The sequence below is a fragment of the Poecile atricapillus genome, chromosome 3 (genome assembly GCF_030490865.1).
Source record: "Poecile atricapillus isolate bPoeAtr1 chromosome 3, bPoeAtr1.hap1, whole genome shotgun sequence".
NCBI lineage: Eukaryota > Metazoa > Chordata > Aves > Passeriformes > Paridae > Poecile > Poecile atricapillus.
The window spans coordinates 169813-194931 of record NC_081251.1 but is presented as its reverse complement, the minus strand read 5'-3'; the positions used below and the strand labels follow the sequence as shown (position 1 = coordinate 194931).

Genomic DNA, 25119 nt, shown 5'->3' with positions numbered 1-25119 from the left:
CTCCCCTTGAACACCCGAGGTGGAGCTGCCCCGGGGCTGCCCCAGGGGCGGCGGGCGGCCGCTGCTGCACCGTCAGGAACCTTCATCCACCGAGGGACGCGGCGGCCTCTGCCAGGGCCAGGGCAGGAAAGTGAAGCAGGTGCACATGGAAGTCAAAGTCCACGGCAATTTGCACGACGGCACGGAAGTTTCATGGAGCACACGCATTGGGAAAAGCTTTTTATAAACTGTAAAATAAAGATAATCCAAAACTGAAAAGCCACCTGGGTATTTTTTTAGTCTGGTGAGGAGGGGCAGCTGTCAATTGCCCCTGCTCCCGTCTTAGCGGCTGCACCGCTGCCCTCCCTCCGTGCTGCTCCAGCTCTCCCGGGCTTAAGTGGGCAGGGTGGGGAAGCCAGCTCCCACCGCTGGCATGTGGGAGCTCTGAGCCAGCCGAGGAGCAGCCGGGTTCCTCTTCCTGTCCTCCGGAAGAGAGTAAGGCTAAAATCACCCGCTGTGATCGGGGTGTCCCTTCTTGCGCCGCCCCGCCCGTCCCCCTCATTCCCCTGGGGCGCGGCGGGCCGGAGCCCCACGGAGCTGCTGGGCCGGGGCAGGGAAGGACGGAGACGAGGGCGCCCAGCGCGGCTCGGGCCCCGCCGCGGCCTCGGGGCTGGCGGAGCGGGGGGGACCGGGCCGGGAGCGCTCCGGGGCTGCGGGACCGGCCCTGCCCAGGCCGGGGCGCCGCGTCCGCACCGGGACCCGCAGCGCTCCCGCAGCCGGAACCGCCCTCCCGCGGCGATCCCGGTACCGATCCCGATCCACCCCACGGGGGAGAGGCGGCACCGCCCGGGACCCCAGGGCGGACACCGGCAGGACCCGAACCCCCCATCCCAGCTCCGGTTGCGGGCTCCGTCACCCGCTTTCGGTCAGCCCCGTCCCGGCATCGCGGCAGGAGGGGGAGTCGAGTCCCGGCGAGGGAGTGCCCCGTCCCCAGCCTTGTCTCAGCCCCAATCCGGCCATGCTCCGCCACCCCCGAGACCCGCCACCCGGGGCCGGCCGGGGGAGAGGCGGCACCGCTCCGCCGGCGGACACCGGCAGGACTCTGCCCCGCTGCAGACCCCGTCCCGAGCCGCGGCCCCGCCGGGGTCGGGGCCCGCTGGTCGGGCCGGGGCTCGACCAGCGCCGAGCGAGAGTCGCGGGCCAGCGGCACGGGGGGCGGGGCCGCATGAGGAGCGGGGCCACGGGGCACAGCCCGACCGCACCTGGGAACTGCCGGGGGTCCCGGGCGGCGCCGCCTGTCCCCCATCGGGCGGATCGAGGCGGCACCGGGCCCGGGATCGGGATCGGGATCGGTCTCGGGCCCGGGATGGGTCTCGGGTCCGGGATGGGTCTCGGGTCCGGGATCGGTCTCGGGATCGGTTCCGGGCCCGGGATGGCGGCGGCGGTTCCCGTTGCGGACTCGCCCCCCCCCCGCCCGGCCCCGGGACCGCGGCACGAAGGGGGCGAGGCCAGGGAGAGGGGGGCCCGGCACAGGTGTGAGGGGCGGGGGCACGGAGCGCGTGCGCAGCTCGGGACAGCAGAGCGCGTGCGCGGCGCGGGGCCGCCTCAGGTGTGCGGGACGGGGCCGGCACAGGTGTGAGGGGCTCCAGAGCGGCTGCGCGGGGCGGGACCGAGGGCATTTAAACCCCGGAAGGGCGGCGGCCGCCATTTGCTTCAGTACCGGGTGGAGGCGGCTGCGACCGCTCCGGTGAGGCGCTTCTCTCTCTTCTCCGCTTTTATCTCTCTTTTCTGCTTTTATCTCTCCTTTCTCTGCTTTTCTCTCCTGTTTCTCTCTCCCGTCTCCTTCTCTCCCCTCTCTGCTCTTGTCCCCCGTCTCCCCCTCACACCGCCCGCTCCCTCTCTCCCCTCACCTCCCCGCCCGCCCCCTCCTCCCCAACCTGACCCCCGCCTCTGTTCCTCCTCTGTCTCTTCCTCCCGCTCCCTCCTCACCCGGCCCAACCTGGCTCTGCCCTCCGTTCTCCTTCTGTCACCGCTCCCTTCCCCTGCTCCTTCTTTCTCCCCTCCGCCGTCCCTGCCCCGGCCGCCCCGGCCTCTCCCTGTGTGCCGTACGCCCCTGTTTGTCCGTGTCCCCCTTCTCCTCTCCTTGGCGGCGCTGTCGCCCCTCTGTCTCTGCCGCCCCTTCCTTCTCTGTCCCTTGTCCCTTTCTGTCTTCCCCCGCAGCCGCGGGGCTCGGGGCGCCGGATAATAAAGCCCAGAGGGCCGGAGCCGGCGCCCCCGGCGGGAATCCCCTCACGGGGCCGGAGCCCGCGGTGCGGGTCCCCCCACGCACAACACCGCCCCACACTGCCGGGTGTCCCCACATCACACTGGGGGCTGAGGGGGGCCGGGGCTGGGAGGGGGGCTTAGGGTGGGCCCCCTCCTCCGGAGGGGTCCTGGGCTGGGTTAGCGAGGGTTGGGGGGCTGCGGGGGGGGGATTTGGGATGGGGGGGTTTGGGAAGGGCCCCCTCGTTAGGAGGGGGTCCCGGGTGGGGGGTGGGTTAGCGAGGGTTGGGGGGCCGGGGGGGGGGGGGGGGATTTGGGATGGGGGGGTTTGGGAAGGGCCCCCTCGTTAGGAGGGGGTCCCGGGTGGGGGGTGTGTTAGGGAGGGCCCCCTCCGGAGGAGGGGGTCCCGGGGAGGGGCGGGGGGCGGGGCCCCCTCCGGAGGGGGGGGCCGGGGTGGGAGGGGCTGGGGGGGTCTGTCCCCCCTAAACCCCTCCCACTCTGGGCCCTCCCCTCCGGGCGGGGCCCGGCCCGGCCCCTCCCCAGGACCCCTCCTCCGGACAGGGGCCCGCGGGGGGGTGGGGGGGGGAATAGGAGGGGGAGTGCTGTCGTTTGACACAAAAGTGTAATTACGGTGCAGAGTGACGTGACCCCACCTGCTGCCCCCCCACCCACCCCCCTCCCCCCCCGCGGGCCCCTGTCCGGAGGAGGGGTCCTGGGGAGGGGCCGGGCCGGGCCCCGCCCGGAGGGGAGGGCCCAGAGTGGGAGGGGCTTAGGGGGGACAGACCCCCCCAGCCCCTCCCACCCCGGGCCCCCCCCTCCGGAGGGGGCCCCGCCCCCCGCCCCTCCCCGGGACCCCCTCCTCCGGAGGGGGCCCTCCCTAACACACCCCCCACCCGGGACCCTCTCCTAACGAGGGGGCCCTTCCCAAACCCCCCCATCCCAAATCCCCCCCCCCCCCCGGCCCCCCAACCCTCGCTAACCCAGCCCAGGACCCCTCCGGAGGAGGGGGCCCACCCTAAGCCCCCCTCCCAGCCCCGGCCCCCCTCAGCCCCCAGTGTGATGTGGGGACACCCGGCAGTGTGGGGCGGTGTTGTGCGTGGGGGGACCCGCACCGCGGGCTCCGGCCCCGTGAGGGGATTCCCGCCGGGGGCGCCGGCTCCGGCCCTCTGGGCTTTATTATCCGGCGCCCCGAGCCCCGCGGCTGCGGGGGAAGACAGAAAGGGACAAGGGACAGAGAAGGAAGGGGCGGCAGAGACAGAGGGGCGACAGCGCCGCCAAGGAGAGGAGAAGGGGGACACGGACAAACAGGGGCGTACGGCACACAGGGAGAGGCCGGGGCGGCCGGGGCAGGGACGGCGGAGGGGAGAAAGAAGGAGCAGGGGAAGGGAGCGGTGACAGAAGGAGAACGGAGGGCAGAGCCAGGTTGGGCCGGGTGAGGAGGGAGCGGGAGGAAGAGACAGAGGAGGAACAGAGGCGGGGGTCAGGTTGGGGAGGAGGGGGCGGGCGGGGAGGTGAGGGGAGAGAGGGAGCGGGCGGTGTGAGGGGGAGACGGGGGACAAGAGCAGAGAGGGGAGAGAAGGAGACGGGAGAGAGAAACAGGAGAGAAAAGCAGAGAAAGGAGAGATAAAAGCAGAAAAGAGAGATAAAAGCGGAGAAGAGAGAGAAGCGCCTCACCGGAGCGGTCGCAGCCGCCTCCACCCGGTACTGAAGCAAATGGCGGCCGCCGCCCTTCCGGGGTTTAAATGCCCTCGGTCCCGCCCCGCGCAGCCGCTCTGGAGCCCCTCACACCTGTGCCGGCCCCGTCCCGCACACCTGAGGCGGCCCCGCGCCGCGCACGCGCTCTGCTGTCCCGAGCTGCGCACGCGCTCCGTGCCCCCGCCCCTCACACCTGTGCCGGGCCCCCCTCTCCCTGGCCTCGCCCCCTTCGTGCCGCGGTCCCGGGGCCGGGCGGGGGCGCCGAGTCCGCAACGGGAACCGCCGCCGCCATCCCGGGCCCGGAACCGATCCCGAGACCGATCCCGGACCCGAGACCCATCCCGGACCCGAGACCCATCCCGGGCCCGAGACCGATCCCGATCCCGATCCCGGGCCCGGTGCCGCCTCGATCCGCCCGATGGGGGACAGGCGGCGCCGCCCGGGACCCCCGGCAGTTCCCAGGTGCGGTCGGGCTGTGCCCCGTGGCCCCGCTCCTCATGCGGCCCCGCCCCCCGTGCCGCTGGCCCGCGACTCTCGCTCGGCGCTGGTCGAGCCCCGGCCCGACCAGCGGGCCCCGACCCCGGCGGGGCCGCGGCTCGGGACGGGGTCTGCAGCGGGGCAGAGTCCTGCCGGTGTCCGCCGGCGGAGCGGTGCCGCCTCTCCCCCGGCCGGCCCCGGGTGGCGGGTCTCGGGGGTGGCGGAGCATGGCCGGATTGGGGCTGAGACAAGGCTGGGGACGGGGCACTCCCTCGCCGGGACTCGACTCCCCCTCCTGCCGCGATGCCGGGACGGGGCTGACCGAAAGCGGGTGACGGAGCCCGCAACCGGAGCTGGGATGGGGGGTTCGGGTCCTGCCGGTGTCCGCCCTGGGGTCCCGGGCGGTGCCGCCTCTCCCCCGTGGGGTGGATCGGGATCGGTACCGGGATCGCCGCGGGAGGGCGGTTCCGGCTGCGGGAGCGCTGCGGGTCCCGGTGCGGACGCGGCGCCCCGGCCTGGGCAGGGCCGGTCCCGCAGCCCCGGAGCGCTCCCGGCCCGGTCCCCCCCGCTCCGCCAGCCCCGAGGCCGCGGCGGGGCCCGAGCCGCGCTGGGCGCCCTCGTCTCCGTCCTTCCCTGCCCCGGCCCAGCAGCTCCGTGGGGCTCCGGCCCGCCGCGCCCCAGGGGAATGAGGGGGACGGGCGGGGCGGCGCAAGAAGGGACACCCCGATCACAGCGGGTGATTTTAGCCTTACTCTCTTCCGGAGGACAGGAAGAGGAACCCGGCTGCTCCTCGGCTGGCTCAGAGCTCCCACATGCCAGCGGTGGGAGCTGGCTTCCCCACCCTGCCCACTTAAGCCCGGGAGAGCTGGAGCAGCACGGAGGGAGGGCAGCGGTGCAGCCGCTAAGACGGGAGCAGGGGCAATTGACAGCTGCCCCTCCTCACCAGACTAAAAAAATACCCAGGTGGCTTTTCAGTTTTGGATTATCTTTATTTTACAGTTTATAAAAAGCTTTTCCCAATGCGTGTGCTCCATGAAACTTCCGTGCCGTCGTGCAAATTGCCGTGGACTTTGACTTCCATGTGCACCTGCTTCACTTTCCTGCCCTGGCCCTGGCAGAGGCCGCCGCGTCCCTCGGTGGATGAAGGTTCCTGACGGTGCAGCAGCGGCCGCCCGCCGCCCCTGGGGCAGCCCCGGGGCAGCTCCACCTCGGGTGTTCAAGGGGAGCTCCTCGGGAGCACGGACCACCCCGTGAGGTGTCCTGCCTTTGCGATGGCATTAATTCCTTCAGGAACACGAATAATGTGTTTTTAAAGAGCTTTCTCATGAGTGCCTCAGGGAAAAAAAAAAAATGAAATTACGGGACTAACATCCTAATCTTCATTTCTTGTATCAGAGGTGAATTCTGAAGGCCCAGAGTCTACAATTCACCAAGTGTTTGGGAGGTCCTGGACAGAGAAGTCCATTTTGGGCTACCAAAAGCACTGGGTACTACATACCTTGTAGAGAGCGTCCACCTTGAGAGTAAATCCATCAACTCCGGGCGTGCTGCTCACCGAGTGGAACTCGGACAGCTGGGAAGCAAAGTGGGCGTCAAAAGGCACATCGGGGAAATACTTATCCCTCACTTCTGGCTGGTTTTGGTCCTGGAAAGTCAGAGAAGTGTCGTGAGGGATGCTGTCTGCTTTCCCAAGGGAGGCTGGAAGCCAGAGCCCCACCAAACACCTGTGTCAGGGATCTAGTCCGAATGCCACATCTCCACACCTACACGTGGGCACCGATTCAGGAACACACTCCAAGGGTGGGGAAAAACTGATCTGGTGTTCACAGCTTGCAGCAGCAGCAGCAGCAGCAGCAGCACAAAACATCCCCCACGGGCTCCCTTATCCCTTTGCAGCCACCACCTGCGGGTTGCCAGAGCAAATCCCAAACGGGAAGAAGCAGGAGCAGAGCACTCACCAGGAGGAGGAATCGGTGTTTCAGGTACTTGTTGGGCTGGATGCAGCCGTACCGGGGCCCCTCGTTGTAGACGGTACCCGTGGGGTCGAGGAAGGGCACGTAGCCATCCCTGCCTGTGCACAGGTTGACCTTCTCCAGCTGCAGCTTGTAAGCAGCGTTGAGGTTTTGTTCCGGGTGCCAGTGCACGTGCCCGTACAGGATCTGCCCTGGGGAGGTCGGGACAAAGAGGGGCAGGTGAAATTTCCCAAGCAGGAAAACGCTGCTAGAGCCAAGTGTCCGTGTTCAGAAGGGTTTGGGTTGTTTGGGAAGGGCTCGGTGGGTGGGAGTGACAAAACGCGGTGCCAGAGCACGCTGCTCTTTCACAGGCCTGTAAGATGTCAATGATTGCTGTAGAAGAGGCAAAGCTACCTGTGGGTTTTGCCCTTTCCTCTCCAGGGAATGGAAGCTGTGAAAGCAGAAACGCTGGGCACAAGCAGAAGAGGAGAGGTAAATCCTACCCTTGGAAAAAGCCCCCTTGTAATCCATTTCTGCCAGAGACCTTTCCGATTTGGTGGGGTCCATTAGAAAAACCTTCTCGTCGTTACAGATCTGAAACTCTTGCGTTCTGGGAGTAAACAACTGGAACTGGGCGGCTTGTCTGCTGGAAGGTGATCAGGATCAAAAACCTGCAATTGGGACAAGGAAGGAAACAAAGGGGAGATGAGGTCTGGACAGGTGTGCACCCCAAAGGGGCCGAGCCTGCCCTCCTGCCCTCTTACCGCTCGGGAGCGTGAGCCGTGCAGGGCAGGGGCTTGGCTCCAGGCTCTGCCCACGGCTGCGTGGGCTGCACCGTGCAGGGGATCAGGAACATGGTGTATTCTCCAGAGTAATCCTTCCTGGGAACAGACAGGAGACCCTGCAGCCACCAAGCAGAGCTCAAAGCTCTTCACCCAGGGCAGCACCTCTCCCTTGCCCCAGCAATGTCATCCGGCAGTCCCCGAGGGCCAAGTGTGACTCTGGGATCAGTCTATCCACAGGCTTCACCGCTGGAAAAATTCCTTTCCAAGAGGCTGAGCTGATTTTTCTCTCAGTACAGCAGTGCTCCAGCTCTAACCAAGCTCCTGAGCATTCCGTGCTATTGCTGGCGTGGCTGCTGGAGGGGTGCCAGGGAGAACGTGGTGCTGTGGGGGAAGCTGCTGGAGGGGACTGCACCCCCAGCCCTCACCTGTTGTAGGAGCTGGTTGCTCTCCAGAGCTGGTAGGGAGAATCAAAAGTCTGAGCACTCCACAGCAGCTGCAGGTCAAATTCGATGCCTCCCAGGTGCTCTGGAGTTCTCCAAGAGGACCTGACATCTGGCAGGCTGTGGTGCTCCGTGACAAACAGCGCTGGGGGAGGACAAGGAGGTGACGGGAGGCAGAGCGCGGAGAGGCCCCACCTCGCAGGGCCAGAGGGGCTCCCGGCAGGGACAGGGACTCGTTCCGCTGCCTGTGCCGTCAGAGCAGAGCTCTGTGTGACCCTGCTCTGTGTCCCTGCCAGGATCACTGCCCTCACCTCTGAACTTGGCCTGCGTCTTGAACTCGCTGACCAGCCGTCCGTCCTCGCGGATGTAGATGGGGATTATCTGCAGGCGGGCCGAGAGCACGCTGTCCGTCTGGATCCCTGCAAGGACAGCGCCACTGGGAGCCCACACAGCACCTTCGCTCTCCTCTGCTGGGCTCTGCCAGCCCCAGAAGCGTTTGGGACACCTCCACAAGGCAGGGTTCAGTTGGGATCACCCTCCAGTGAGCCAGCTGCACGCTCCCTCTGCCAGCCATCGGCTGCCTAAGCCCCCCGCAAGCACAGAGGAAGGCAATATTCCGAGTTCCCCACTCCCTCAGGACTCTGGGGGCAGTGCAGGAACTAAGGGGAAAACATGAAGGAAGCACTTCTTCCATAGCCCTTGGAGTGCCTCAGGCTCACCTGTCCTCCAGAGAACGGTGTCGTAGAAGAAGGAGAACTCCATCTCGGTGCGGTGCTCCAGGGAAGCCCAGCCCCTCGGTGCCGTCACACAGACGTAGGACACGGAGAGAGGGACGTGGACTGTCAGGAAGGACTGGGCAGAGTCCCTTACCTGGCAATAAAACCCCAAAAAGGGGGTTATGCACCTTCCAGTGAAGTCAGAGGTGACTCTGGACGTTCTTTACGTGCAGGCACCTCAGACAAACCTGCATTGTAATCCAGGGGCAGCGCTAAGGCTCCCTGGGACCACCGGACAAAGGAACTCTGGGCACAATTTCACCTCAAAACCCCCCTGATTTCCAAGGCTGTGAATTAAAAATGAGCAATTCTGCTTGCTCAGGCCTCCCAGAGCTCTCCATTTATTATCTGCAGAGTGCAGCTGTACTTTGTACGCCCTGGAGAATTCGGGGAGATGTTCCAGCCTGGCTGGGGCCAGGCTCCACATGCTCCACTGGGCACTTTCTCCGGCCAAGCGGCTCCTCTGGGTTTGTGCAAACAATTGGAGCTATAAAAGGAAACTTCATGAACAAGTTCCAGGCTGGCAGGAATTAAGAGAGATGATGCTGGTCCAAGCAATGTGGGCTGGGAATTTAATGGAAGAGCTTGGGGGAGACGGAGTGGTCTGCAGATGGATAATGCAGCCAGGAGAGGACAGTGAGATACCCCAAACAGGGAAAGCCATTCGTTTCTAGAGGAACATTTTTGGCTTTTGGTCTCTTAATTACGGAATGAGCTAAAATATCCCATGTTGTGGAGCATGGACTGAGCTGCCTCTGCTCTGTCCTCTGCTCATTTCTATTGGCCGAGAACACAGCCAAAATTATAAAAGAGAGCCCAGCTGAGAACGTTTTGTATTTCCAGTATGGCCCTACATTAAAAAAAACCCGGTATTTTCCTGGCACTCTGAAGATTTAGAGAATAAAATAAATGGAAAACGAATGAAATGGAAAATAAATGAAATAAATGCACACAGCGCTGTTTTCTTCCAGGTTAGAGGGGGGGAAAAGCCACGCTCCACCTGTGCAGGGCAGAGCAGCAGCTCCACGCAACGCAGAGCTGTGCCTGAGAACTGAGAGAGATCTGGGATACCTGGAGAGCTCTGGATGGGCCTCTCACCTGGAAGTCAGCGGTGACAGAGCCCCCACAGACATCAATTAACTCGGTCATGTCGTAATAAGCGTCGAAGGTCCAGATGCAGCTCTTGAGGCTGAGGTGCTGGTACAGCTGGATGCTCTTGGGCTCCCTCACCGCGGGCTCCAGCTGCTAGGGGCGGTCGTAGCCCGGGCCCAGCACGAAGCTGTCCTGGGTCACCTCGTCCAGGAACCCTGCCTCTGAGAGAGAGAAGTCAGGACATTGATCCCTCCCCATTTGAAACAGCCCCAGGCCAAGAATGGACGCCTTGCTTCACTCTTGAATCAACGGGAGCTCCTCTCCCTTCATTATCCTGGAGGTCAAACTGGACATACTCAGGTCTTCACAGGGGAAAATCTAACAGGAATGGCATCCTAAAAAACCAAACCTAGGGACCTGCTGATTCAAGGCTGAAGTGAACCTTTAAGAGATGAGGAACAGGTTGAGTATGGAATTATCAGAGCGCAGCACAACTTGCTGCCTGTTGGGGAGGGTGAAACAGGGAAACCTCATGAATGTGATGGTTTGGCAGAAGATTCTGAAAAAAGAAGGCTAGAATCGAAGTAGAAACGAAAGCCTGCTTTGAGTCATAAGATACAGAGTACTGGTTACTATATGACCAAAGAACAATAGCCTAGCCAGCTAAAGGAGAATCCTGCTGATAAAACAATGTCCTTCTGCTGACAGAAAGCCCAAAGGTCAAGAAGCAAGGGAAGAACTTGTAAAGCTTGTAGAACCTCAAATGCAACACTGTATGTAAAATCTTTAGTGGGTGTATCTCGTGGTGATTGGTTACTGGGAATTAGAATATTCACTATAGAAAAAGATAGATTGGATTGTAACAAGAACTTCGCTCTCTTAGCTTTTCTCTCTTAAACCTCTCTTAACCTCTCTCTTAGCTTTTCTCTCTTACCTCTTAACCTCTCTCGTACCTCTCGGCTCTTCTCTCGTACCCCTTTACTCCTCTCTCAGCTCCCCTCTCCCCCTCTCTTACCTCTTCCACTCTTTCCCTCTCTTACTCTTACCCTCTTGGGTTTTCCCCTCTTACCCCCTCTTGTCTCCCCCCTCTTATCCCTCCCTGGTTTCCCCCGCTCTCCCTCTGTTGCTCTTACTCCCTCCTTCCCCTTTTCCATCCTCTCCTCTCCTGCTCTCCCCGTTCTCTCCCTCCTCCCCCGGACCACGCGGACGCCGAGGCTGGTGGCGGACACAGCTCTCCCCTCTCTTTACCCATATAATAAACTGCACATACCTGAACAGCTTGACCCTGGAGAATTCTCCCACCGCGAGCGAGCGTTTTACACAGCAATATCTAAGCAATGATTTCTAAACATTTATCCAAGCTTAAACAGCTTATTCCTAATTATCACCACCTTTATAACCAGCACTCGACTGACCCTGCAATACACAGGCACAGGGAGGACACTGCAGTTATTGACACAACAGAACAAGTAACACACCAAATGAAACACCCAGCGCTACACCTCACTTCTGGAAACAAAACCTGGGCGCACACTTTAGTGTGCAAAACCCCTGTAAGAATAAAACCTGCTTTAAATATCTTAGGCATCGAGCCACACACACGCCTATGAAATTCAGCGCAGCAGTGACAAAAAAGGGAATTATTTCCTTAACCTGCGAATAATCACCTCTAAGATTCTGTGATGCAGTTGCCACTGCACACAGCCACAAGCGGCCTTTTTATTAACAGGCAAAAGAACAAAGGCAATCCCAATTTCTCCCTTCTTGTCTGCAAAGAAACAGAGAAGGGAGAGATGCTTCTCAGAGGAGCATGGTAAAAAGACACGTGGTGTAGAATATGGAACAGCTGATGGTTCAGCATCTCTTCCACTGCAAGATCTAGGGGATAGCTGATGATACCCTGGAGGCAGGAGTAGGAATATAAAGGAGCTCAAGGCTATCTGCTCTTAGGTTTTAGCACTGTGACCTTTACCTTAACTTACATTTAAGTGTTTCTTACAGTGTAAATCCCTTTTGTTTTGATTTTAACAGAGTACAAGAATTCAGTGAAGTAACAGTGGCATACAGCCTTTAATTTCCCCTGGTCTTCTCACCCAGCAATGAGGTCTCACAACAACAATACAACAATAAATAGTTATAGAAGGTAACTCACTGTGCTGAAGAGTTCTTCAGAAGGATGGGAGCCACAATTGAGGCAGATCCTTGGACAGACAAGCCAGAGGTGTTTAGGCCTTGTGTTTCCTTGTTACCCCAGAACCAGCCCCTAAAAGGGAACACAAAGTTCACACGCTTGTATTTGAAATGAACACCATATAAAGAACAAAACATCCTAAAAAAGCTACATATCATACAAATAATCCAGCTAGCTTCTTTATGCTGCTTTTCTGTGGAGCAACAACTTTACAGAAGTAGATCTTGCTCTATCAATACAATGTTTTATTATTGATGGGCTTGTTAAAATCAGAGTGAACTCCAAGCACCCAGATATTCACAGCAGGCAAACATCTCTCTGAATACAACTGAAAAGGCCAGAAGGGCTGCTCCATGTTACCTGTAATAGCCATGTTTGTCTCTGGAGTACATCAGGTGATCAATGCATGGCCTTTCATCTATTTTTTTTTCCCCCCTGTGTTCCTCCTTTCCATCCTTCTGCGTAGCCTTGTAGCAGATAAATCTGTTCAATAAAGGGCCCACCTGACTCTGAGCAGAAGGCAAAGCAGAGGATTTGTCAGCATGAAAACCCACACTGCAAAGATGAACGGGCATCAGTGGCAGTTAAAAATCTGCTAGAAATGCTAATATACTAATATACACTACCCTCTTCCCTGATTTCCATATAAAAAAGGAAAGGAAGTTGTGTGTGAGCCAGAAAAGCTAAAAGGCTCGGGCAATGTGCTCACCTGCCATCCCACACAGCTGGGTGTGACTTAATGCACCAAACACCAGGGAATCGTTGCCAGCTGGGCGATGGACACCACGAAGCACACAGGTTTTCAGTGCTGTCAGCAGCTGCAACGGGAGGATTGCCTCTGAGAAACTTACCAAAACAATGAAAATAATAAAAAAAAAAATTAACATCTATTTCCACAACATGTGTTTAAATTTATATACTATATTCATTTATATATAACACATAATATATAAAGTATCAAAATATATTATTTTAACATGTATACATATATTATTATATATTAAATATATTATATACATTTTAATTATATATATATTTATTATATGTATAATACATCTATTAAATAAATATAATGTATATATATAGATTAAACATAAACCTGTTTATATATATTTGCATTACTTCTATTTCTTTACTTTTCTGGTTGCACATATCTCTATATCTTGATATATTTAATATACATTTCTATGTTTTTATTTTTGTAGTATTTATTTAAAAGCCCCGAAGCAAACCTAATAAAAACCAAACAGTCCCTTTATCTTAAACGGTATTTAAAAATCTTTTAATATATATTTTTTATCAGATTTATATACCTTGTTGATATACATAACACATAACATATCCTAAAATATATCATATTACCATCTATACGTACAGAAATCATATTATAGATTATAAATCAATATATATGCATATATTTCTATTACTTATTTTTACTTATTTTTATGCCTACATATATATATATATATATTTCTCTATACCTTTACATATTCATTCTTGAAATATTTTATTTATTTTTTTCTTATTTATTTAAAAACCCTGCCTCTAACTAAATAAAAACCAAGCAGCCCGTTTATCTTCAATATTTTTTAATATCTATTTTGATCATCATTATACTTCCAGGTATATACTCGGTGGATAAAGTCCCCCCGACCCGCCCGCACCTCTCACTGTTCCGGCACACAGAGCATCCCCTCCTCGGGCCGCTCTGGACCCAGCGCCGGGGAGCGACCCTTGGGAGCCGAAGCCATCGGGGGACACGGTGGGAACATGGCAGTGACACTGTGGGGACACAGCAGTGACACAGTGGTGACACGGCGGGGACACAGCAGTGAAACGGCGGGAACACGGGGGGAACATGGCGGTGACACTGTGGGGACACACTGGAAACATGGCAGTGACACTGTGGGGACACGGGGGGAACATGGCGGTGACACTGTGGGGACACGGGGGGAACACGAGGGGAACACAGTGAGAACATGGCAGTGACACGGCGGTGACACGGTGGGAACATGGCGGTGACACTGTGGGGACACACTGGGAACATGGCGGGGACACACGTCAGGCACTGACCAGCATCATGCGGTGCAGATCCGACAGCTCGGGCACGGCTCCCTTGCAGAGGATGATGACGGTGCCGGTGGTGTCCAGCCCGCGGCGGCCGGCGCGCCCCAACATCTGCGTGTACTCGCCTGTGGGGACGCAGAGCCGCCGGCGTCTTCTCCTCACGGATCCTCCCGCTCTTCCCCTCACGGCTCCTGCCCTTCCTCCCCTCACCTTTCCCGTCGCTTTTCCCCCTGCTTTCCCCTCGTGTTTGCTGCTCTTTCTCCCTCAGATTTTCCGCCTTTTTGCTCTCTCATTTCCCACCATTTTTCCCCTCACGTTTTCCCGCTCTTTTCTCCCCTCAGGATTCCCGCTCTTTTCTCCCCTCACGTTTTCCCGCTCTTTTCTCCCCTCACGTTTTCCCTCTCTTTTCTCCCCTCACGTTTTCCCGCTCTTTTCTCCCCTCAGGATTCCCGCTCTTTTCTCCCCTCACGTTTTCCCCCATTTTCTCCCCGTTTCCCCATTTTCTCCCCTCACGTTTCCCACTCTTTCCACCCTCACATTTCCTGCCCTCTCCTGCTCGTGTTTCTTTTTCCCTCACGTTTCTGCTCTTTTTTCCCCACACCTTTCCCGTCGCTTTTCCCGATGCTTTCCCCTCATGTTTGCTGCTCTTTCTCCCTCAGATTTTCTGCCTTTTTACCCTCTCGTTTTCCCTCTCTTTTCCTCTCACGTTTCTCACTCTTTTCTCCCCTCACGTTTTCCCGCTCTTTTCTCCCCTCACGTTTTCCCTCACGATTGCAACTCTCCTCCCTCCATTTCTCCTCTTTCCTCCCATTTCTCCTCACTCTTTCCTCCCCTATTTCTACATTTTCCCAATTGCCTTTTCCCGCATTTTCCCTCTCAGCTTTCTCCCATTTTCCCTCTCCACTTTCTCCCATTTTCCCTCTCCGCCTTCTCCCATTTCCCCTCCCCGCTTTCTCCCATTTTCCCCTCAGCTTTCCCCCATTTTCCCCTCAGCTTTCTCCCATTTTCCCCTCAGCTTTCTCCCATTTTCCCTCTCCGCTTTCTCCCATTTTCCCTCTCCACTTTCTCCCATTTTCCCTCTCAGCTTTCTCCCATTTTCCCCTCAGCTTTCTCCCACTTTCCCCTCAGCTTTCTCCCATTTTCCCTCAGCTTTCCCCCATTTTCCCCTCAGCTTTCTCCCATTTTCCCTCTCCGCTTTCTCCCATTTTCCCCTCAGCTTTCTCCCATTTTCCCTCTCCGCTTTCTCCCATTTTCCCTCTCCGCTTTCTCCCATTTTCCCTCTCCGCTTTCTCCCATTTCCCCTCTCAGCTTTCTCCCATTTTCCCTCTCCACTTTCTCCCATTTTCCCTCTCAGCTTTCTCCCATTTTCCCCTCAGCTTTCTCCCACTTTCCCCTCAGCTTTCTCCCATTTTCCCTCAGCTTTCTCCCATTTTCCCCTCAGCTTTCTCCCATTTCCCCTCTCAGCATTCTCCCATTTTCCCTCTCCGCTTTCTCCCATTTTCCCCTCAGCTTTCTCCCATTTTCCCCTCAGCTTTCTCCCATTTCCCCTCAGCTTTCTCCCATTTTCCCTCTCCGCTTTCTCCCATTTTCCCCTCAGCTTTCTCCCATTTTCCCTCTCAGCTTTCCCCCATTTCCCCCCTCAGCTTTCTCCCATTTCCCTCTCAGCTTTCTCCCATTTTCCCCTCAGCTTTCTCCCATTTTCCCCTCAGCTTTCCCCCATTTTCCCCTCTGCTTTCTCCCATTTCCCCTCTCAGCTTTCCCCCATTTCCCCTCAGCTTTCTCCCATTTTCCCTCTCAGCTTTCTCCCATTTTCCCTCAGCTTTCTCCCATTTTCCCCTCAGCTTTCCCCCATTTCCCCTCTCAGCTTTCCCCCATTTCCCCCTCAGCTTTCTCCCATTTCCCCTCTCAGCTTTCCCCCATTTTCCCCTCAGCTTTCCCCCATTTTCCCCTCAGCTTTCTCCCATTTTCCCTCTCCGCTTTCTCCCATTTTCCCCTCAGCTTTCTCCCATTTTCCCTCTCCGCTTCCCGCCCGTTTCCCCTCACGTTTCTGCTCTTTTCTCCCCTCAGGATTCCCGCTCTGTTCTCCCCTCACATTTTCCCCCCATTTTCTCCCCGTTTCCCCCTTTTCTCCCCTCACATTTTCCCCCATTTTCCCCTCACATTTTCCCGCTCTTTTTCTCCCCTCACGTTTTCCCGCTCTTTTCTCCCCTCACGTTTTCCCGCCCATTTTCTCCCCTCACGTTTCCCCTCACGACTGCACCTCTCCTCCCTCCATTTCTCCCCATCTTTTCTCCCATTTCTCCTCACTCTTTCCTTCCCTATTTCTACATTTTCTCAACCCGCTTTCTCCCATTTTCCCTCTCCGCTTTCTCCCATTTTCCCCTCACATTTCCCCTCAGCTTTCTCCCATTTTCCCCTCAGCTTTCTCCCATTTTCCCCTCAGCTTTCTCCCATTTTTCCTCTCAGCTTTCTCCCATTTCCCCTCTCAGCTTTCTCCCATTTCCCCTCTCAGCATTCTCCCATTTTCCCCTCAGCTTTCTCCCATTTCCCCTCAGCTTTCTCCCATTTTCCCCTCAGCTTTCTCCCATTTCCCCTCAGCTTTCTCCCATTTTCCCTCTCCGCTTTCTCCCATTTTCCCCTCAGCTTTCTCCCATTTTCCCTCTCCGCTTTCCCCCATTTCCCCCCTCAGCTTTCTCCCATTTCCCTCTCAGCTTTCTCCCATTTTCCCCTCAGCTTTCTCCCATTTTCCCCTCAGCTTTCCCCCATTTTCCCCTCTGCTTTCTCCCATTTCCCCTCTCAGCTTTCCCCCATTTCCCCTCAGCTTTCTCCCATTTTCCCTCTCAGCTTTCTCCCATTTTCCCCTCAGCTTTCTCCCATTTTCCCCTCAGCTTTCCCCCATTTCCCCTCTCAGCTTTCCCCCATTTTCCCCTCAGCTTTCTCCCATTTCCCCTCTCAGCTTTCCCCCATTTTCCCCTCAGCTTTCTCCCATTTTCCCTCTCCGCTTCCTGCCCGTTTCCCCTCACGTTTCTGCTCTTTTCTCCCCTCAGGATTCCCGCTCTGTTCTCCCCTCACATTTTCCCCCCATTTTCTCCCCGTTTCCCCCTTTTCTCCCCTCACATTTTCCCCCATTTTCCCCTCACATTTTCCCGCTCTTTTTCTCCCCTCACGTTTTCCCGCTCTTTTCTCCCCTCACGTTTTCCCGCCCATTTTCTCCCCTCACGTTTCCCCTCACGACTGCACCTCTCCTCCCTCCATTTCTCCCCATCTTTTCTCCCATTTCTCCTCACTCTTTCCTTCCCTATTTCTACATTTTCTCAACCCGCTTTCTCCCATTTTCCCTCTCCGCTTTCTCCCATTTTCCCCTCACATTTCCCCTCAGCTTTCTCCCATTTTCCCCTCAGCTTTCTCCCATTTTCCCTCTCCGCTTTCTCCCATTTTCCCCTCACATTTCCCCTCAGCTTTCTCCCATTTTCCCCTCAGCTTTCTCCCATTTCCCCTCTCAGCTTTCTCCCATTTTCCCCTCAGCTTTCTCCCATTTCCCCTCTCAGCTTTCTCCCATTTTCCCCTCAGCTTTCTCCCATTTCCCCTCTCAGCTTTCTCCCATTTTCTCCCTCCGCTTTCTCCCATTTTCCCCTCAGCTTTCTCCAATTTTCCCTCAGCTTTCTCCCATTTTCCCTCTCCGCTTTCTCCCATTTTCCCTCTCCGCTTTCTCCCATTTTCCCTCTCCGCTTTCTCCCATTTCCCCTCTCAGCTTTCTCCCATTTTCCCCTCAGCTTTCTCCCATTTCCCCTCAGCTTTCTCCCATTTTCCCTCTCCGCTTTCTCCCATTTTCCCTCTCCGCTTTCTTCCATTTTCCCCTCAGCTTTCTCCCATTTTCCCCTCAGCTTTCTCCCATTTCCCCTCAGCTTTCTCCCATTTTCCCTCTCCGCTTTCTCCCATTTTCCCCTCAGCTTTCTCCCATTTTCCCTCTCAGCTTTCCCCCATTTCCCCCCTCAGCTTTCCCCCATTTCCCTCTCAGCTTTCTCCCATTTTCCCCTCAGCTTTCTCCCATTTTCCCCTCAGCTTTCCCCCATTTTCCCCTCTGCTTTCTCCCATTTCCCCTCTCAGCTTTCCCCCATTTCCCCTCAGCTTTCTCCCATTTTCCCTCTCAGCTTTCTCCCATTTTCCCCTCAGCTTTCTCCCATTTTCCCCTCAGCTTTCCCCCATTTTCCCTCTCAGCTTTCCCCCATTTTCCCCTCAGCTTTCCCCCATTTTCCCCTCAGCTTTCCCCCATTTTCCCTCTCCGCTTTCTCCCATTTTCCCCTCAGCTTTCTCCCATTTTCCCTCTCCGCTTCCTGCCCGTTTCCCCTCACGTTTCTGCTCTTTTCTCCCCTCAGGATTCCCGCTCTGTTCTCCCCTCACATTTTCCCCCCATTTTCTCCCCGTTTCCCCCTTTTCTCCCCTCACATTTTCCCCCATTTTCCCCTCACATTTTCCCGCTCTTTTTCTCCCCTCACGTTTTCCCGCTCTTTTCTCCCCTCACGTTTTCCCGCCCATTTTCTCCCCTCAGTTTCCCCTCACGACTGCACCTCTCCTCCCTCCATTTCTCCCCATCTTTTCTCCCATTTCTCCTCACTCTTTCCTTCCCTATTTCTACATTTTCTCAACCCGCTTTCTCCCATTTTCCCTCTCCGCTTTCTCCCATTTTCCCCTCACATTTCCCCTCAGCTTTCTCCCATTTTCCCCTCAGCTTTCTCCCATTTTCCCCTCAGCTTTCTCCCATTTTCCCTCTCCGCTTTCTCCCATTTTCCCCTCACATTTCCCCTCAGCTTTCTCCCATTTTTCCTCTCAGCTTTCTCCCATTTCCCCTCTCAGCTTTCTCCCATTTTCCCCTCAGCTTTCCCCCATTTTCCCCTCAGCTTTCTCCCATTTTCCCTCTCAGCTTTCCCCCATTTCCCCCTCACGTTCCCACCCGCTCTCCCCCCAGCCCCACATCCAGCCCCTCACCGGGCAGGAGATCCTGGAAGCCATTCCCGTCGTGTTTGCGGATGGAGTCGAAGACGACGGTCCTCGCCGGCATGTTCACCCCCATGGCGAAGGTCTCGGTGGCAAACAGCACCTGGGCCAGGCGTGGGGCAGCCATGGGGTGGGATCCCCGTGCCCCACAGCCGGCTGTGCCGTTTTTCCCCGCTCACCTTCACCAGCCCCTGGCTGAAGAGCATCTCCACCACCTCCTTGAGCAGCGGCAGGACCCCGCCGTGGTGGACGCCGATGCCGCGCTGCAGCAGCTCCGACAGCTGCAGCACCTGCGGGGAGGAACGCGCTGGATCCCCTCCTCGAGGTACAAACCCTTCCCTCTTTACACCTCACACCCCAAAATCGCCCTCCCCGTCCCTGTGGGACCCCAAAATCACCCAAAATCGCCCTCCCCATCCCCTCACACCCCAAAATCCCCGTCCCTCACGCCCCAAAATCCCCGTCCCTCACACCCCAAAATCCCCGTCCCTCACGCCCCAAAATCCCTGTCCCTCACACCCCAAAATCCCCGTCCCTCACACCCCAAAATTGCCCTCCCCATCCCCTCACACCCCAAAATCCCCGTCCCTCACGCCCCAAAATTGCCCTCCCCGTCCCTGTGGGACCCCAAAATCGCCCTCCCTGTCCCCGTGGGACCCTAAAATCACCCTCCCCATCCCCTCACACCCCAAAATCCCCGTCCCTCACGCCCCAAAATCCCCGTCCCTCACAACCCAAAATCACCCTCCCCGTCCCCTCACACCCCAAAATTGCCCTCTCACACCTCAAAATCGCCCTCCCACACCCCAAAATCGCCCTCCCATGCTCCAAAATCTCCCTCCCCATCCCCTCACACCCCAAAATCGCCCTCCCACACCCCAAAATCACCTTCCCACACCTCAAAATCGCCCTCCTTGTTCCCCTCACACCCCAAAATCACTGTCCCACACCCCAAAATCACCGTTCCCACACCCCAAAATCGCCGTTCCCACACCCCAAAATCGCCGTTCCCACACCCCAAAATCACCCTCCCCACACCCCAAAATCACCCTCCCCACACCCCAAAATTGCTGTCCCACACCCCAAAATCGCCGTTCCCACACCCCAAAATCACCCTCCCCACACCCCAAAATCACCCTCCCACACCCCAAAATCACCCTCCCACACCCGAAAATCGCCCTCCTTGTTCCCCTCACACCCCAAAATTGCCCTCCCACACCCCAAAATCACCCTCCCACGCCCCAGAATCTCCCTCCTCATCCTCACGGGGACCCCACCTGTGGCAGGCGCCGGTCGGAGCCGCGCAGCCGGGCCAGGCAGCGCGTCAGGAAGTGCCGGACCTGGGCGCGCTCGGCGCCGCTCAGCAGCTCCAGGGAGCCCAGGGCGGCCGCCTGCTCCTCGCAGCGGCCACGGGAGAAGGTGAAGGTGACGGCCGGGAGCAGCTCCCGCTCACGGAGGGTCTGCAGGAGGGACGGCCAGACACCACGCTCCTGGGGGGAGAGAAGGGTCAGGGGGACCCCCAAACTGACCCATGGGACCCCCAAACTGCCCCTTGGGACCCACAAACAGCCCCCAGCCCCATGGAGGGTCTGCAGGAGGGACAGCCACACCCCACACTCCTGGGGGGAGAGAACAGGGTCAGTGGGACCCCCAAACTGCCCCTTGGGACCCCCAAACTGCCCCCAGCCCCATGGGACCCCCAGTACCCATCCAGGGTTGGGGGTTTGGGGTCACTGGGACCCCCTGGGACCCCCAGTACCTGCCCAGGGTTGGGGGCTCCCATGGTGGGCTGCCGTGCCCCGAAGCTCTGCGCGTGTTTGCTGCTCTGCTCCTTCTTGGCCTCCACCGCCGCGTAGTACCTGGGACAGGGGAGGGGCAGAGTTGGGGCAGGTTTGGGGCAGAATTGGGGCAGAATTGGGTCAGAATTGGGTCAGAATTGGGGCAGAATTGGGGCAGAATTGGGTCAGGTTTGGGTCAGATTTGGGTCAGATTTGGGTCAGATTTGGGTCAGGTTTTGGGTCAGGTTTGGGTCAGGTTTGGGTCAGGTTTGGGTCAGGTTTTGGGTCAGGTTTGGGTCAGGTTTTGGGTCTGATTTGGGTCAGGTTTGGGTCTGATTTGTATCAGGTTTGGGTCAGGTTTGGGTCAGGTTTGGGTCAGGTTTGGGTCTGATTTGGGTCAGGTTTGGGTCAGGTTTGGGTCAGGTTTGGGTCAGGTTTGGGTCTGATTTGGGTCAGGTTTGGGTCTGATTTGGGTCAGGTTTGGGTCAGGTTTTGGGTCAGGTTTGGGTCAGGTTTGGGTCAGGTTTGGGGTCAGGTTTGGGGTCAGGTTTTGGACACATTTTGGGGTCAGATTTTGGGTCAGGTTTGGGTCAGGTTTGGGTCAGGTTTGGGTCAGGTTTGGGTCTGATTTGGGTCAGGTTTTGGGTCAGGTTTGGGTCAGGTTTGGGTCAGGTTTGGGGTCAGGTTTGGGGTCAGGTTTGGGTCAGAGTTTGGAGCAGGTTTTGGGGCAGGTTTTTGGGGCAGGTTTTGGGGCAGGTTCAGGGCAGGTTTTGGGTCAGATTTTGAGTTAGATTTGGGTCAGGTTTTGGGTCAGGTTTGGATCAGATTTGGGTCAGAATTGGGCAGGTTTTGGGTCAGGTTTGGGTCAGGTTTGGGTCAGAATTGGGCAGGTTTTGGGTCAGGTTTTGGGTCTGATTTGGGTCAGGTTTGGGGTCAGGTTTGGGGTCAGGTTTGTGTCAGGTTTGGGTCAGATTTAGGCAGAGATTTTGGGGCAGATTTGGGTCAGGTTTTGGGGCAGGATTTGGGGTCAGTTCAGGGTCAGGTTTGGGTCAGATTTGGGTCAGAATTGGGCAGGTTTTGGGTCAGATTTGGGTCAGATTTAGGCAGTTTCAGATCAGATCTGCATCAGGTTTTGGGGTCAGATTTTGGGTCAGTTTCAGGTCAGGTTTGTGTCAGGTTTCAGGTCAGATTTTGGGTCAGATTTAGGCAGTTTCAGCTCAGATTTGGGTCAGGTTTTGGGGTCAGATTTTGGGTCAGTTTCAGGTCAGGTTTGTGTCAGGTTTTGGGTCACATTTAGGCAGGATTTGGGTCAGATTCAGGCAGTTTCAGGTCAGATTTGGGTCAGGTTTTGTATCAGGTTTTTGGGTCAGATTCAGGCAGTTTCAGCTCAGATCTGGGTCAGGTTTTGGGGGTCTCACCCCTGGGTGCTGAAGGCCCCCCCTGGGCCCAGCAGCTGGAACAGCTGGTGCCGGTTCCGGGCGCTGTTCCCGGTGAACAGGAAATGCTCCAGCGGCACCGGGCGGCGCGGGGTGCTCAGAACACGGACACAGCGACGCTTGGTGCGACTGACGGGGTGAGAGACACCCTGAGAGACCCCCAGGGACCCCCAAACCACCCCTGGGACCCCCCAAAACCTCCCCAGGGACCCCCAGAGACCCCAGGGACCCCCAAAACCCCCCAGGACCCCCCAAACCCCCCTGAGAACCCCCATAAACCCCTCAGAGATCACTAAAGCCCCTCCAAGATCCCCCAAAGCCCCCAGATCCCCCCCATGTCCCTCTCAGAGACCCCCAAAGATCCTCAGGACCCCCCCCAAACCCCCCCAGGATCCCCAAACCCCCCTGAGAAGCCCCCAAACCCCCTGAGGACCCCCCAAAATCCCCCGAGAACCCCCCAAAGCCCTCTCAGGACACCCCAAACTACTCCAAGACCCCCTCAAACCCCCTGAGGACCCCCCAGACCCCCCAGGGATTCCCCAAAGTCCCCTCAGGACCCCTCAGGACCCCCCAAAGCCCCCCCAGGACCCCCCAAAAGCCCCCCCAGGCCGTACCCAACCCACTGGGCGAACTCGAAGGCGTTGGGGACGGTGGCGCTGAGCAGCACCAGCTTCACGTGCTCGGGCAGCAGGATCAGCACCTCCTCCCACACCACACCCCTCTGGGGGGCACGGGGGGGTCAGGGGGACCCCAAAACACCCCAAAACCCCCCCAGGAACCCCCAAAACCCCCCAGAACTCCCTCAGGAACCCCCAAAACACCCCAAAACACCCCCAGGAACCCCCAAAACCCCCAAAAACCCACCCAGGAACCCCTCAGGAACCCCCAGCACCTCCTCCCACACCACACCCCTCTGGGGGGCACGGGGGGGTCAGGGGGACCCCAAAACACCCCAAAAACACCCCAAAACACCCCAAAACACCCCAGAACCCCCTCAGGAACCCCCAAAACCCCCCAGAACCCACTCAGGAACCCCCAAAACCCCCCAGAACCCCCTCAGGAACCCCCAAAACACCCCAAAACACCCCCAGGAACCCCCAAAACCCCCAAAAACCCACCCAGGAACCCCTCAGGAACCCCCCAGCACCTCCTCCCACACCACACCCCTCTGGGGGGCACGGGGGGGTCAGGGGGACCCCAAAACACCCCAAAACACCCCCAGGAACCCCCAGAGATCCCCTAAACCACTCCAGAACCCCCCAAAACCCCCCAGACCACCCCAAAACCCCCCCAGGACCCTCCAGAACTCCCCAAAACCCCCCCAGGACCCCCCAAACCCCCCCAGGACCCCCCCAGAGCCCCTCAGGACCCCTCAAAACCCCCCAGAGCCCCCCAGGACCCCCCAGACCACCCCTAAACCCTCCCAGGACCCCTCAGAGCTCCCCTAAACCACCCCAGACCCCTCCTAAATTACTTCAGGACCCCCCCAGGGCTCCCCAAAGCTCCCCCAGAGCCCCCCCAGAGCCCCCCCAGAGCCCCCCCAGAGCCCCCCAGAGCCCCCCCAGAGCCCCCCAGAGCCCCCAGCCCCACCTCATCGTCGTTGTCGTAGTGAACCTCGTCGGAGATCACCCACTCCAGGTCCCGGATGGCGTCGGAGCCGTTGGACAGCATCGACCTGGGGGGGAGGAAATGGGGCTGGGGGGGGTCCTGGGGGTCCTGAACCCCTCCCCAGGACCCCTCAGGACCCCCCAAAGCCCCCCCAGGACCCCCCAGGACCCCTCCCCAGCTGAGGATCTCGGTGCTCATCACCAGCCACGCGGCCTCGGGGCGCAGCCGCACGTCCCCCGTCAGCAGCCCCACGTCCCCGAAGGTGTCGCGGAAATCCCCAAACTTCTGCTTGGACAAAGCCTTGATGGGGGAGGTGTAGATGGACCTGGGGGGACACGGGGGGGTCACCCCAAAAAAACTGCGGGGGTTTTGGGGTCCCCTCAACGGTTTTGGGGTCCCTGGGGCAGTTTTAGGGACCCCCAGCCCAATTTTGGGACTCTCAGCCCAATTTTGGGACCCCCAGCCCCATTTTGGGGTCCCCAGCCCCATTTTGGGGTCTCACCGTGTCATGTGGCGCCGGGCCAGCCCCATGGCGTACTCGGCCAGCGCGGTTTTGCCGGCCGAGGTGTGAGCGGCCACCAGCAGCAGTGACCGCGCTCCAGGCACAGCCGCGCGCTGCTGGAACGGATCCGGCTTCAACGGCCACTGGGGAGGGGAAAACGGGTCTGGGGGTCACTCTGAGCACCCCAAAAACCCCAAAAACCCCAAAAACCACCCCAAAAACCCCCAAACCAACCCCAAGAACCCCCAAAACCACCCCAAGACCCCCCAAATCTCCCCCAAGCCCCCTCAAGACCCCCCAGGGCCCCCCCAGGACCCCCCAAATCCCCCCAGGACCCCCGAAATCCCCCCCAAATCCCCCCCAAATCCCCCCCAAATCCTCCCCAGGACCCCCCAGATCCCCCCCAAATCCCACCCTGTGGGCGGGGTCCGGCAGCAGCTCCTCAAACCCCTCCACGGGGGTGGCGGCGTCGGGGGAGGAAAAAACCTCAAAACCTCCTCGGGGGGCTCTGGGGGGGGCACTGGGGGCACAGACCCCTCCCCATTCTGCTGCTGAGGGGGGTGGGAATGTGGGGAGGGGTCTCTGAACCCCCCCCCAAGCCCCCTCCCCACATTTCCCACCTGCCCCAGCAGCTCCTCCAGGCTGTCCGAGCGCCGCGGGGGGGTCGGGGGGGGCGCAGACCCCTCCCCAATTCCTCCCGGGGGGGGTGGGGGAGACCCCCGGGCTGGGCCGGGACCCCCCCCCAGCTCCAGGGGCTCGAGGGTCTCCAGGAGCCCCGACAGGGACAGAGACCCCCCCGAGGCTGGAAATGGGGAGGGGGCGTTTGTGGGGGGGTGTGGGGGGGTGAAACGACCCCGAGCCCCCCAAATCTGCCCCCCCAGAGAGGATAAAAACCCCCAGGGACCCCCCCAGACCCAAAAGACACCCCCAAAAGACCCCCAGACCCCAAATCTCCCCTAAAAGCCCCCCCAAACCCCCCCAAAACTCCCCCAGACCCCAAATCCCCCCCAAACTCCCCCCAAAGACCCCCAAGACCCCAAAGACCCCTCCCCAAAACCCCCCAGATCCCAAAACCCCCCCAACA

General features: G+C 58.4%; 3 protein-coding genes across 4 annotated transcripts; all 3 read right to left on the bottom strand.

Annotated features, from left to right (window-relative positions):
* Positions 1–5185: 5185 nt before the first annotated feature.
* On the bottom strand, positions 5186–6968 carry LOC131577978 (extracellular matrix organizing protein FRAS1-like). Of its 2 annotated transcripts, none has more exons than XM_058836274.1 (4): positions 6869–6968; positions 6372–6577; positions 5912–6058; positions 5186–5745 (listed from the first exon to the last, which is right to left on the bottom strand). In XM_058836274.1, exons 1-4 carry the CDS (start codon positions 6930–6932, stop codon positions 5506–5508), a joined length of 657 nt encoding a protein of 218 aa, XP_058692257.1. In that variant the 5' UTR covers positions 6933–6968; the 3' UTR covers positions 5186–5505. The 2 variants fall into 2 exon arrangements, with proteins under 2 accessions (XP_058692257.1, XP_058692258.1); XM_058836275.1 differs by having other exon boundaries at positions 5186–5697.
* On the bottom strand, positions 6852–12352 carry LOC131577979 (extracellular matrix organizing protein FRAS1-like). The gene is made up of 6 exons (XM_058836276.1): positions 12010–12352; positions 10729–11721; positions 9465–9679; positions 8310–8460; positions 7576–8009; positions 6852–7246 (listed from the first exon to the last, which is right to left on the bottom strand). Exons 3-5 carry the CDS (start codon positions 9513–9515, stop codon positions 7651–7653), a joined length of 561 nt encoding a protein of 186 aa, XP_058692259.1. The 5' UTR covers positions 9516–9679; positions 10729–11721; positions 12010–12352; the 3' UTR covers positions 6852–7246; positions 7576–7650.
* LOC131577030 (superkiller complex protein 2-like) lies at positions 9612–24172 on the bottom strand (the record flags this gene model as incomplete). Its single annotated transcript, XM_058834332.1, has 12 exons — positions 9612–9679; positions 13314–13431; positions 13723–13841; positions 18703–18814; positions 18891–19001; positions 19989–20201; positions 20471–20570; positions 21908–22054; positions 22540–22646; positions 23516–23603; positions 23715–23858; positions 24036–24172. Coding segments are annotated over 12 exons (1464 nt in total), but the record flags the coding sequence as incomplete, so codon positions are not given.
* Positions 24173–25119: the final 947 nt, after the last annotated feature.

Bases quoted from the DNA above. Each gene is read 5' to 3' on its own strand.
- LOC131577978 (XM_058836274.1), bottom strand. From the start codon at position 6,932: ATGGACCCCACCAAATCGGAAAGGTCTCTGGCAGAAATGGATTACAAG. The intron at 6,578-6,868 runs GTAGGATTTACC...CGACCTCCCCAG, and splicing joins CAAGGGGGCTTTTTCCAAGG to GGCAGATCCTGTACGGGCAC. The intron at 6,059-6,371 runs GTGAGTGCTCTG...CTGACTTTCCAG, and splicing joins AACACCGATTCCTCCTCCTG to GACCAAAACCAGCCAGAAGT.
- LOC131577979 (XM_058836276.1), bottom strand. From the start codon at position 9,515: ATGACCGAGTTAATTGATGTCTGTGGGGGCTCTGTCACCGCTGACTTC. The intron at 8,461-9,464 runs GTGAGAGGCCCA...TTTTATTGCCAG, and splicing joins CTGTCACCGCTGACTTCCAG to GTAAGGGACTCTGCCCAGTC. The intron at 8,010-8,309 runs GTGAGCCTGAGG...CTGTCCTTGCAG, and splicing joins CACCGTTCTCTGGAGGACAG to GGATCCAGACGGACAGCGTG.